We start from the raw sequence: 13,572 nt of genomic DNA on the forward strand, positions 1-13,572 counted from the left end.
CCATTTCTCGGAATCGATATCAGATATCGCCTCGTTGTAGGTTTTGGGATCCTTTATGTGATCCCTATCTCCCACTAGGAACATTTCCTCAGTATCCTCTTCTAGTATACCTAAGTATCTATCGGGAGGATGGGAGACCCTACTAGATCTACGAGGTGGAGGAGGGACAACGTGTACTGGATCTGTATGAATGGGTTCGATAGGATCTATGACTCGTTGCTTTTCAGAGACTTTCTCTTCAAGCTCAATTTTCCTCCCACTGCCTCTATCAAGGATAAACTGGTTTTTCAAGAAGATGGCATGATGGCTCACAAACACATTGTGATCCTCTGAGACGTAAAAATTGTATCCTAATGACTCTTTAGGATATTCTATAAAACGAGCACTTATGGTCCTAGCCTCTAGTTTGTCCGCCTGTAGTCTTTTGACGTAGGCCGGACATCCCCAAATCTTGAGATGACCAAGACTTGGTTTCTTACCATGCCATATCTCATACGGTGTGGTAGGAACGGATTTAGAGGAAACTCTATTCAGTAGATATACTGCGGTAAGTAAGGCATCTCCCCAAAGAAACATTGGTAGATCAGTGAAGCTCATCATGGACCGGACCATATCCAATAGAGTCCGATTTCTCCTCTCTGACACCCCGTTGAGTTGAGGTGTACCCGGAGGTTCCATTGTGAGACTATGCCATTGTCCTTGAGATAGTCCCGAAATTCTCTACTAAGGTATTCTCCTCCTCGATCTGATCGAAGAGCCTTAAGGGATTTTCCAGTTTGTTTTTCTACTTCATTTCTGAACTCCTTGAACTTTTCAAAAGATTCAGACTTGTGTCTCATAAGATACACATACCCATACCGTGAATAATCATCGGTAAAGGTAATGAAGTACGAATAACGTCCCCTGGCTAGCACATCGAATGGGCCACATACATCTGTATGTACTAGGGTAAGTATTTCAGTGGTCCTCTCCCCATGTCCTACAAAGGGCAATCTAGCCATTTTTTCTTGAAGACAGGACTCGCAAACTGGATATGACTCGGAAGTCAATGAGCCGAGAAGCCCATCTTTATCCATTTTGTTCATTCTGTCCTCTCCAATATGGCCAAGCCTGAGGTGCCACAAATATTTTTGGTTTATCTCATCCCTGGATCTCTTGGATCCTTTGGTACTCACTTCTTGCTCAGACACATTTATAGATACATCCATATGCAAATGATAGAGACTGTCAATCATAAAACCACGTGCGACTATTTTATTTCTGAAATAAATAGAACAGCAGTCTTTGTCAAACGTAAAAACATGACCTTCCTGTGCTAGACATGAAACAGAAATCAAATTTCTGCTAGCAGCAGGTACATAATAGCAGTCTCTAAGTAATAAACTAAAACCAGACGGTAGTCGCAGATGGTAGGTGCCCACAGCCACAGTAGCAACTTTTGCCCCGTTGCCAACCCGAAGGGTTACCGCACCTTCCGCCAGCCTTCTACTTTCCTTTAGACCCTGCATGGTAGTGCACAAATGAGCACTAGAACCAGAATCTATAACCCAACTAGAAGTAGAAGAAACCGTTAGATTAGTTTCAGTTATGAGCAAGTCTATACCTTCTGAAGGTGTGTCACCTTTCTTGTTCTTCAGGCTCTCGAGGTATGAAGGACAGTTTCTCTTCCAATGGCCGTCGACATTGCAGTGGAAACATTTTCCTTTGTCATTAGCCTTTTTCTTTTGAACTTCCTTCTTTGGCTTCTTGTCTTTCTTCTGCTTCTTAGCAGGCTTCTTTTTCTTCCAAGTAGACTTTCTCTTGGAACCAGAAGTCAACTCAGCAGCAAGGACATTGCCCCTTGAACCTTTCAAGGCTCCCTCAGCAGTTACCAACATATTGATTAGTTCAGTCTTAGTGCATTCAATCTTATTCATGTGGTAATTTACTATAAACTGACCAAATGAATCAGGAAGGGATTGAAGGATCAGATCTACTTGCAATTCCTTGTGCATGTTCATACCGAGCTTCTCAAGCTCCTCTAGATCCTTGATCATAGTCAGACCGTGATCATGGACGGACTGTCCCTCGCGCATCTTTGCTTTGAAGAGCCTCTTGGACACTTCAAAACAAGCTGTGCGACTCTACTCACCATACAACTCTTGTAGGTGTGCCAGTATGTCCCTAGCAGTCTTCATATTTTCATGCTGGCATTGTAGTTCATTGGACATGGATGCCATGATATAGCACTTGACCCTAATGTCATCGTCTGTCCACTTCTCATGCGTCGCACGCTGATCAGCGGTCGGACGTGCTGGTAATGCGGGGATGTCATTATCGAGCACATAGCCTATTTTCTCGCAACTCAGAATAATTTTGAGATTTCTAAGCCAGTCTCTGTAATTGGTACCGGTCAATCGGTTGGTCTCAAGAATACGGGTCAAAGGGTTTGAGGCTGACATTATGATCTGCAGAGAGTAAAGATTCTAGTTAGACTTTTGTACTTGATCCTTAATCTGTTCTAAGGTCTTTTAGAACAAATGTACCTCCCACTATTTTCTCGAATTCCTCACACTCCCCTGGTAGGAAAACGGAAATCCTACACGACTAGGGTTTCTAGTAGGTACTGCGGTCTCACCAATCTACATGGCACCTCACCTAACAGTTATTGGTGACACATAGATGGATGAGTGTACAACTCTTGTACAATGCTTCTCAAGCATGTTGCAGTGCAACTTGGTCTCTAAGCCATGAAGACCTCACCTAACAGTTATTGGTCCCATTTCTTAGTTAAGTCAGACCCACCATATAACCGTAGAAATAAAGTCGTCATTGGGTCCTCACCTAACAGTTATTGGTGCCCAACCCCACCTTTACCCTACAACATCTCATGTCTATAGAGAGGTCCAGCCCCCCGATGCAACTTGACCACTGTATCCAGCCGAGACAAATCAACATCAGAAAGACCTTAGCAGCTCTACTACAGTGGAAGACCTATTGACTTAATATTGGTTAATCAGGTCTTAGTGTTTGCAACTTGAGCTCTTAATAAGAGGTAATCGAACAATTGGCCAGGTAAGCAGGTGGGAGGCTCCCCTTACTCAGAGAGTAAGGTCCTAATTAAGTAACCACCTTTCATGCTTTCCTAGACACCAATTAGATCAATTAATCTAATATGACTCGCTCATGTTGGTTCACTCTCGACTTGATTGAGGAGGTTTTAATTTAGGTCTCAATTGGGTTTGCTACATCACATGTAAACCTATCTACCCCGCTCTCATTCACATCACATGCAAACGGCACATCACAGGCAGTTATAATCGCAGCATCAAATAAAGCTAAACCTTAAATAGGTGATGATCATGGATTCTAATTAGGTCGTATTACAAGCATATGCACGTCAATCGATCAATTGGCCTTCAACTCTTGAATTGGTTCCAAGCCTCCTTGATTCGATCATTGATCAACTCTTGATCCAATCGCCATCAACCGCTTAGATCGCCGTTCATCTCATTCCTTGTCTTCAACTTGATCGTTGACGTACATCACATCACAGAAATACAACCAGATGTAAAATAAAAATAATAATAAATTACATCTCCTTTTAGGAGGCACGCAGGCCTCTCAAAACATCAAATAAGATGCATGCAAGCATCTGAAAGATTACATGACATCACAGATCACATCGCAGGTCATTACATTTGATACCAAAAGGGTTTGAATCCTATGATCATCACCACATGCAGCAATTATAATTTTCAGATCTGAAATCTAATTGATTATCTCATGACATAGGTTGCTGATCATGCTAATCATGATTCTAAACTTTGTAATCCCATTAACAATGTAATTAGAATCATCTTTTTATCACATAAAAATCAGCATGCAAAAATCAGCACCCTAGAAAAAATCTGCATGCAGAAAATTTTCAGCATGCATAATCATTTAAATTTTTGATCTAATAAGCCTATTAATAATTAATCCTTACCTTAATCTACGATGCCTAGGCTCTGATACCACTGTTAGAAACCCCGCCCATGCCGCAGAAAATTCAAAAAAATTCAGATGCAGCGGAAGAGGCATGCGCGGGATCAACCGTTCATCACATGAACGTTGTTCAAAAACCGTTCGTAGATAGATAAGGATTAAAAACTTTTTAAAAACATTAGAAGATCAAATCTTCACCTTGTGCGGGTAGATGATCACCGCAAACTGATGATCGTGGTTTTGGATGAAGGTTCGCTTGAAGCCGTTCAAGTGCCCGGCCTCTACGGGTATCCACATGAAGCAGGAACCGATCCAAGCTTTCTATCTCCCCGGGGTGCTAGCTCCCTTGCAGAGATAACTTTTAATGGCTGATCTCCTCTCTTTCTTTCAACTCTTGAATGTGCTTGAGAGGAGGAAGAAGAAGGATGAAGAATAGTAAAGGAACAAAACCCCTGCAGCCTTCTTTCTTTTCCTTGCGTTGGAAGGAGGAAGGGAGGATGAAGAGGCCACCTTTCTTTTTCTTCCTTTGCTTGCGGCTGAACCAAGGAAAGGGGAGGAGAGGGGGCCACGAATTGGAGAGGGAGAGGGCTTCAATGATGCCCTAGGTCAGCCCCCACGCCTCCTCTTAAATAGCATGTGGAGCTCCTACTTTGTAGGAGCTCCTTGATAAACTTCCAAGAGGGGCGCCGGCCCCTCTTCTTTGCCACACCAAGCAAGGAAAAGGAGGAGGGGCGTGTGCCCCTCCTTCATGGTTAACCTAATCCTCCTTTAAGGAGGATTAGGAAGGTCACTCATGGTTAGGTCCTAATCTAATTAGGCTTGGACCAAGGGTGAACCAATTTGGGTTTAATCTAGGTAAGTCCTAATCCAATTAGAACTTAATGAACCATGACTCAATTGAACCCTTCAATCCTAATCCAATTAGGAGTCTTGTTGATTCACTAGATTAATAATTAATTAGGACTTAAGAAATCCTAATCCAATTAGGACTTATTTAATTTTAGTCCTAATCCAATTAGGACTCTAATTTGAATCCGAAGTCCTAATCCGATTAGGACTCTAGGAATCCTACTCCAAGTAGGAATCCAAATTTAATTCAAAACTCCTAATCCAATTAGGATTGTAGGAATCCTACTCCAAGTAGGAATCCTAGTCCTACTCCAAATAGGATTCCCAGTCCAAGTAGGAATCCCAGTCCAAATAGGAATCCTAGTCCTAATCCAATTAGGACTCTAGGAATCCTACTCGAAGTAGGTTTTGTGTTTAAGTCCAATTAATTAATTCCATTGTTCCTTCTTCAACTGATTATCAATCGAATTGATTACTTGTGATTCCTAATCACGATTCAACCATCGGATCGGTCAATACTTCTAATGTGTGTGACCCCATAGGTTCTATTCTGACTGGTAGTGAGATATATTATGATCTCTATCACAATATCATTGAAAACTCCTTTCAATGGATTGGAACGATTCCAACTCTACTCATTAGGGTTTATCGATCATCGAGATAATCCCTGTGAGTCCCACCATCCACCAGTGACACCTAGCAGCATGTAGTGGCTACCCAGTAGAATAGAATGATGAACCTCTAGGTGCAGTTATCGTGTGATACAGTCCTACTATCGTGGATCCCTACAGGACGGAGGTCATGGACAACTCGTCAAACCCCATCGTCTGTCATATGTCAAGATTTATTTGACTTAAGTTCGAGAGCGGAGAACTCTTTCTCCACTGTGCAATCTGCCCCGGCCGAGGTCTTACGAACTCAGTCTTATAAATCACATAGGATCTCTCCTTATCTATCAAGGTCGATAGATTCCTTATAGGTGCATACCCTACTCCTACAGTGAACCTACTGCAGCCAATCTACACTGCATGGACCCATATGGCTAGAGACCATGTATATGTGCAGTCAAACTACAATAACCTCACTGTGAGTAGCCGAAGCATCGCAGGTCAAAGGACCAGTCACACTACTGCAACATCAAGCAAGTCACTGACGAGTGGATAGACATCCAAGTGACTTCTTGTCTTGGTCACGCTCAGTACCCTTGTTCTTAACAAGCACCTGCACTATTACTTCAGTGTCGCCACACTGTGGACTTGAGTCTCGTCCATCCATAAGGAAAGCAATGTGTGCACTGATCGGATCGATCACCATCCTTGTGATGATCCATTGATCAGGAGCATTCAGAAATTAATCACCAATGATGCATGGCTCAAATTCTTAACTCTTAAGAATACGCATCATCATCTTATTAATTCTTGGACGATTCATAGACACATAAACAATATGAATAAAAAGATGCCTTTTATTTATTCAATAATAAATAGTCAAGTACAAAATTATGTCCCTAGAATTAACAATGTGTCAGCCAGATTGGCTTCTAGGGCATACATCTAACAATACATACATACATACATACATATACATATATACATATATACATATATATATATATACATATATACACATATACATATATATATATACATATACATATACATATATATATATATACACACATATACATATATATATACATATACATATACATATATATATACACACATATACATATATATATACACATATACATATATATACACACATATACGTATATATATACATACATACATACATACGCATATATGTATATATGAATGTATGTTATAAATTGGGTAATTATGCACATTCTGGTTGGGATCCAAATTATTGGGTCTAAGTCAAATTCCAGGTTTACAGGTTTAATTAATAACCCTAATTGAGATATCGGCATATGTTATTATTTGACACTTCCAAAATATGGCATGTATAAACGAACAAATAAATAAATAAACTTCTTTTTTTATCTAGTGGTATTGCTTGATATTTTGTTAGTCTAGTTTGAAAAGATCTAGTATATATCACCAAAAGATATATATAGCAGCTGATACGATATGGGATCATTAATCAATACATATTATAATCATTGCTTAAATTACACCTTGAAATAATGTTGATCAGTGTCTTTAAATTTCATCTAAGCATAGATGAACAGATCCTGCCAAGGTTGGGTGAGGCATTGGAGTTAAAAACAAGCCTTGCCCTCATGTAGAGAAAATATACCTCGCATTATGCATACCAGATCAGCAGAACACTGTAGGAATAAATAGAAACAAGATATACGGGCCTATACGGATCTAAGATATGTGATTGGCATGGTGTACCGCCGCTAGGGAATGTGGTATAAGTTGTATTTTCTTCCTCACGTGGGAGGCCACGTCATGTGAGCCCTTGGGGTTATGTCTCCAGCCATGTCGACTTCGGAGTCACGTGGGTTCACGAGCCTACCTCATGTCATGGGGATGCGAGGACGAGACATGACATGCCATATGTCATCTGCGGACAGCCAAAGTCCACCCCCCGCAGCCTCAGCGGTTTCCACACAAAGTGCGTGCTAACCGTGAAATGAGAGAACGTGACAGCAGTGGAAAATGAAGTTTTCACGCGGTACTTTGCTTGGGCTTTGATTGTCATATGTTTAGTCCAATGTATCAACTACACAAAAAAATCCCCCTAAGCATTGACTTATTTAGTTCATCTTTCAGTCCTTCAATTCTTTAAATTTATAAATGAATTCCTATAATTATATAATTTATTTCAATTAGGTTTCTATGTTCTAGTTAATCATAGGTAAAATGCCTATTCATGAAATATTGACCAAGAGATGTTTTAGTTAATTTTACACCTAAATTGTATAATAATCTTCAAACAATTATCCCTAAAATCTTCTCTCTGTATGTTAATTCCTCAAATCTTTTAAACATGCATATAACTTCCTAAAGACAGACACTTGTTGCATACATGCCTCAGAATTTGATCTAGTTATGGCTGAAACAAATATTTTCGTTCATTCATTTGGCCAAGCCCTCCTCTATTCCATAAGACCTTGATGCTTCACAGGCCATTGTTTGTGAAACTTTTTGAGAGAAATTGAGAAAAATATTTAGCTTATAATTCACTGAAGCACACATCAAATATTGCATATTTTCCTATTTTGTTGTAATATTTATCAAACAAAAACTAAAAGAAATGAGAAGGAGATAGAAAAGCTACATTAACAATCTTATGTTTTTACTTAGGCACATTAAATTCATATATCTCACTTGGCCTAAAAGACATACAAGGACATATTAATCCTTTGCCACTTTGGTTAAAGTAATTAAGTGAAAGGTCAAAGAAATGCAAGTTTAAGGATTTATACTGAATTAAGGATTGACTGATGAAAAAAAAGGATTTTTTTTTCCTTGAAATGGACATTGTTCCAATCCTCTACTTGGTTATAACTCTATCTTCAACAAAATATGTAAATTTTCAATTAGTCCTTGCAATTCTCTTGATTTGTGTATTGTTCTCTCAATTCTTCAAGTTTATTGTATTACACTATAAAATCACATTTATAACATGTCCTTGACCATGAGTGCTAAATGGTCAAGCAGGGAATGGTTCATGCCAATCTAAAATCCTAATTCCATGGCCCTCCAAGTGATGCGGTAGCCCCAAAATATGACAATGATTCAAAAAGCTTCAAGTTCCATATGGTGTGCGGGCAAGTTGATAGGACTATGTGGGCAAATAAGAATAAAAAACTAGGCTGAAGATGGCAATATGGGAATAGTAAGGGTGTGAAAGCTTATTGTCGACCCGAAAATTTGGATGGTTTGGAAATTCAAGATTGGCATCCTCCTTATCCTAATAAATGTCTTTTGGTTTAAAGCCTAAAATCAAATCCATAGATACTTTCACCACAAAGAACGAGATAAGTCGTGTACAATTGTCCTATCATAAATGGTGGAGGTCATTCAAAAGCCAATCACATGATCGAGGCAAGTAGTTATCATTATTTTGACTTGTAATATGGCCAAGTTTGATAGATTTTAAAATTATAGAACTTAAGAGTCAAGCTGTAGATAATTAGGAGTTGCTAATTGTTTCAATTGGTAATGTTATTGAATGTCGACAACAGTGATCTAAGTTGGAGTCCCATTTTTGTCTAATTTTGGCCGGAATTCCTCCTAGCCTGATTCTAAGAAGAAGATGGAGATAATTAAAGCTAGCTACTAAGCTATGACCTATCTAAATAAAGCAACTCAATCTAATCATATACAGATCTGAATTAAAGTTGGCCAATTTACTATTAAATGTTTTTTTTATTATATAAAGTTGCAGAATAATATTGACATTATTGAACCTAGAATCAAGCACGAGTTTTTAGTTTTGGATGATATCTAGAAGGTTAAAAGTCAAGCTGACATGTTATAGTGCCATCCTTCAAAAGTTACAAATTTCAAATCAGCGCAGGCAGCCAACTTGCAGAAGAAAAATTATTACTGGTCCGTGGGGAAATGAGATTGAATAAAAAGAATTCTATTTTTAGAGACAAGTCACGAGTATGGCTTTAACTGTTGCAAATTTTGGCGGAGTGGATGGCAACGATTGACGGTGAAACTTAAACGACTGTCATTTCTATCATATTCCTCACAAACGTAAACGGCGAAGTACGGCAAGCAATGAACCAAAGAAGGAATGAAACGGACCAAAAGCGCCTGCTGTCTCCGGCTACCATTCCTCGTCGGAGGATCTAATCACATGCCCACTTGAGTAGGACTGGGCCACAATAATTTCGCACATGAGAAAATCATGCTCGCCGTGCCTTTGTACCAACTTTCTCATATTTCTTCTCCTGCCTCAAGTCTCGTACCCCCCATCCTCTCTCCCTATAACTGAGATGGAAAGCACACCTTATAGACGTAAAGGATGTGGTGGAATCTCTCTCTCTCTCTCTCGCCCTCTCTAAAAGTAAGGTGTTTCCATTTTTCATATAAAAAGCAGCAATATATTTCTCTAAGATATAAGTCGCAGAAAAAGGAAAGCCGGGAAAGAAGAGTGAAGAAGAGGAAGAATGTTAAAGGATACAGAGTGTGATACCAAGCTATGCCTCACTCCTGGAGGACGCAATTATTTCCCGTCTTCCCATTCCGGCTCCGCGGGCTCCAGCAGGTATTGACAAACCATAGCTTTCCATCCATAAGAATCTGCCAGTCTCTTTGGTATGACATGTGAAGAACTACACCACCTCTTTTTATTTCTCTCACTCTAAGCAATCACTGGAATGCCAAAGGGTGGAGGAACAGGAAGGAAGAACATCCCAGCAGCAGATTTCCATATTCTATGGTGGCCGTGTTTGCGTTTGTGATGCAACAGAGATCCAGGTATATGCCATTAATTCCTACCCTTCTATTATCTCAAGTCAGTGCATGAATATTGGAGTATTAACATCACTTCTAGCTAGTATAAGTCAGTTATAGTTAGTACCCTCAATCACAACAAAGAAACTAAAGCAATCCCTCTCCTACCAAATATGAGGAGGATTGCAAAGGGAAACAACTGCGTATCACATGATCCGACCGGGTTCCAGACTTGGAACGATTCTTTCTTATTGGTCTCTGCTACAGCATCTCCACACGATGGTCTCTGTTGCAACCCTTTTTCGTCAGATCTGTTGCATCGACTCGCTAAAGAATATAAATGATAGTTAATTTGTGGTTAATCAAAATTAATGAAGAGCAACAGCATTATTTGCTTAACTCATTATTAATGACTGAATAGGAAATATTGTGCAAACAGTTTGCATAGAGATTTGAATTTCAGAAACATTATTTAATGGCCCTTGGAAGTGCATAATGCCAGATAACAAATGCAGGTTAAATTTTTCTTAGAACGGCTTTTATTTCAGACCTTGTTTAGAAGTGTATATAGATTTGACTGTGCTTCAGATTTACTGTAATTTACTCATAGCCATGTGTTGCCACTGATGGGAGGGACATGCAGGCCAGGGCCATCATATGCATGGCTCGGCGAGAGATGGAGGAAATGGCTACCAGGAAACAGAACGATCGAGGCATGGAATCGTGTCAACTTTCTCCGGCTTCTAGGACTCCACAAGCCATGCCACAGCTGCTAAATCCGGGCCTCTCGATGAAGCGATCTCTGCAGCAGTTTTTGCAGAAAAGAAAAAGCAGGACTGATGACTCCTCCCCTTACAAAAGCGCCCACCATCACCTTCCCTCCTAATGCTTCTGAAACTTGTGACTCAGTTTTTCTTTTCTTTTACTTTTTATCTTTTCTTCCCCCTCCCCTCCCCTTAATTTAGAGCATTGTTTAATCCAATTTGCTATTATGTCTCCTTGATTCAGGTAGGTGCCCATTTTCAGGCAAAAGAAAAGGAACTACCAACATAAATATCACACCTCTTTCTATTTCTTTGGAAAAAGAAACCATGCAAAGCGGAGATTCCAAATTCAGATCTTCAACTGTGTATTTTCGAATATCTTAGACCTGAATAATTGTTATAGGATAAGTCATTCTCTCTTTCTGGGAAAAAAAAGAGAAAAAAGACAGGTCCGGTGCGATACTTCTGGGCTTTGATAATTGTTTTCACTGTGATTTCTTTCGATCACCTATTTGGCATAGTACGTATAACACGATTATGAGAACTTTTTATGTATCACCCCTGGCACTAAACTAAAATATATAGTTCAGGCTTTAATAAAATGAAATATAGTTCAGGCTGTAATACCTCTACTACTTTTAAATCTTATTTGAGGGCAGACCTAGGATACCTCCGTTTATCATATTGGACCTCAACTCATGGTCAACTTCTATTGGGCTGACTAGCGCTTTTTGTGAGATTTATCCCCAACCCAACTAGCACTAAGGTCTTAATTTCGGCCCTACAGGCTCGTCTTGTAACTCTATGCTAACATACAGAGTTTGACAAATGATCGAACAACATGGAAAACCATCTGTTGATGAGGTAAATTTGTGAAGCTCTTAGATTAGTCCATAAATAGCCATCAGTTTTGAGTCCGAATTTTATGTCAAAGTAATTATGTTTTGTTCCTTTTTGATATTCCTAAGCTTGAGGCATCTGATTATGGACCTTGAGTGATTGCCAGCCGCTCTGTGGCTCTTCCTTGCATCTCCCTAGTGATTGGCTTGGAGTCAACAACTACCCCACATCCAGCCAGATAGCGATTGTATCTTTTGTGCAAATGATTCAAGAAGATCTCCAGACATGATGTGGACTGCTTTGGCCACTACGAGTAGAGCTGGACAAGGTCTAGAAGCAAAATTTGCCATTTCAAGAAGTCGAGTCGTAGGTCAAACTTCCGGAACTTAGTCATACGACGTCCGATTGGGATGATTTTTTTTTCTATTCAAGCAGCCTTTCAAGATCTATGCCATGATGTCATTCCTTTTAAAGGACGACACCTTAGCGACCGAGCCCATATTTCATCATTTGAGATTTAAAATGGGCCGATCAAACCAAAAAAATTTCTTTTGAATAAGATTTTGATCGGGCGTATCTTTCCATTTGAAAAGAATCAGGCAAGCAACAAAATGCAAAGATGATATAGAAGTCAGAATCTACCTCCTATTGAATTTTAGCTTTTTTTGAGTTTATTTTAACTAGTAGTGTCTATTTTTTTTAAAAAAATCTTATTAGACTTAGAAAGAGGAATCCAATCTAAATTGTGCAAAAAAAAACCTCTCCATTATAAATAGAGGTTGCATACCTCATCTTTTTATCATTAATTATAAAAAAAAAAACTTAATTCCTACTTTTACAATTTTTCTATTTTTTTATTTTTTTTAAGAAATTCGAGTTGAGCAGATTGAAGAAAATTTTCCTACACCCCAATCAGATCGACAAAAAAAAATTCTTACCTTTGAGAAAATCTACCATGAGATCGCATAATGGTTACTTCGAGATCCATGCTGACAAATGAATGAAAAAATTCGGGCTACTTTGACATCTATGTAAGGGGCAATCCAACATCAACGTCACGAAAGAAGATTAACCATGCTTTTCGTGTGAAAGATACAACCCGAAACCCATCCAGCCAACCCAACATAACCTCATTTCCACGGTCCTGCTAATCTGTCAATTTTTGCGACGGGACACAAGCCAAAGAGAATCCAGACTTGGCAACTAGGATAAGGTATGGTTCAAGTTGGGTATCATCTAACACTACCTGAGATCTGTGGGACACCATAACTTGACTTCTCCGGCCAGAATATTAAAACAAAGAGAGAGAGAAACAGAAAAACTCCAGAACCATCATCAGTGGAACTACTAGAACTGTGACACTGGAGAGACTCTTTAACAGATTCAGTATGCGTATTCTTAGACCAGCTTTGCCTGATCATCCTACAGTAGTTGGGGTAATCAAGACCGGCTCTCATACAAAGTTATGAAGCTAATCTTGCAACTTTTCTATTGCTTCCCTCTCAACCAACAATATAGAAAGCTAATGAGGAGCTCCAGCTGTGAAACTTTTCCAATGTTTACTTCCCCACCACTCATAATCAGTTATATCATGTTACAGCATTTGTTTGTAGCCCTTGAATCAAGCTATACTCAAGTTCAAATCTACATCAATCTCCAACTAAACACAATTCAAGCTTGATTCAAGCTAGATAAAGAACTCTGATTACTGTCATTAGATTGATCTCTCCATTTCTCAGCAAAATCCACCTCTCCATAGCTCATGCTGA

General features: G+C 39.3%; 1 protein-coding gene across 1 annotated transcript; it reads left to right on the forward strand.

Annotated features, from left to right (window-relative positions):
• The first annotated feature begins 9,779 nt into the window (after nucleotides 1-9,779).
• LOC103722952 (protein TIFY 5A-like) lies at nucleotides 9,780-11,518 on the forward strand. The gene is made up of 3 exons (XM_008813705.4): nucleotides 9,780-10,011; nucleotides 10,133-10,223; nucleotides 10,843-11,518. Exons 1-3 carry the CDS (start codon nucleotides 9,914-9,916, stop codon nucleotides 11,083-11,085), a joined length of 432 nt encoding a protein of 143 aa, XP_008811927.2. The 5' UTR covers nucleotides 9,780-9,913; the 3' UTR covers nucleotides 11,086-11,518.
• The last annotated feature ends 2,054 nt before the right edge of the window (nucleotides 11,519-13,572 follow it).

The sequence above is a fragment of the Phoenix dactylifera genome, unplaced genomic scaffold (assembly GCF_009389715.1).
Source record: "Phoenix dactylifera cultivar Barhee BC4 unplaced genomic scaffold, palm_55x_up_171113_PBpolish2nd_filt_p 000119F, whole genome shotgun sequence".
Taxonomy (NCBI): domain Eukaryota; kingdom Viridiplantae; phylum Streptophyta; class Magnoliopsida; order Arecales; family Arecaceae; genus Phoenix; species Phoenix dactylifera.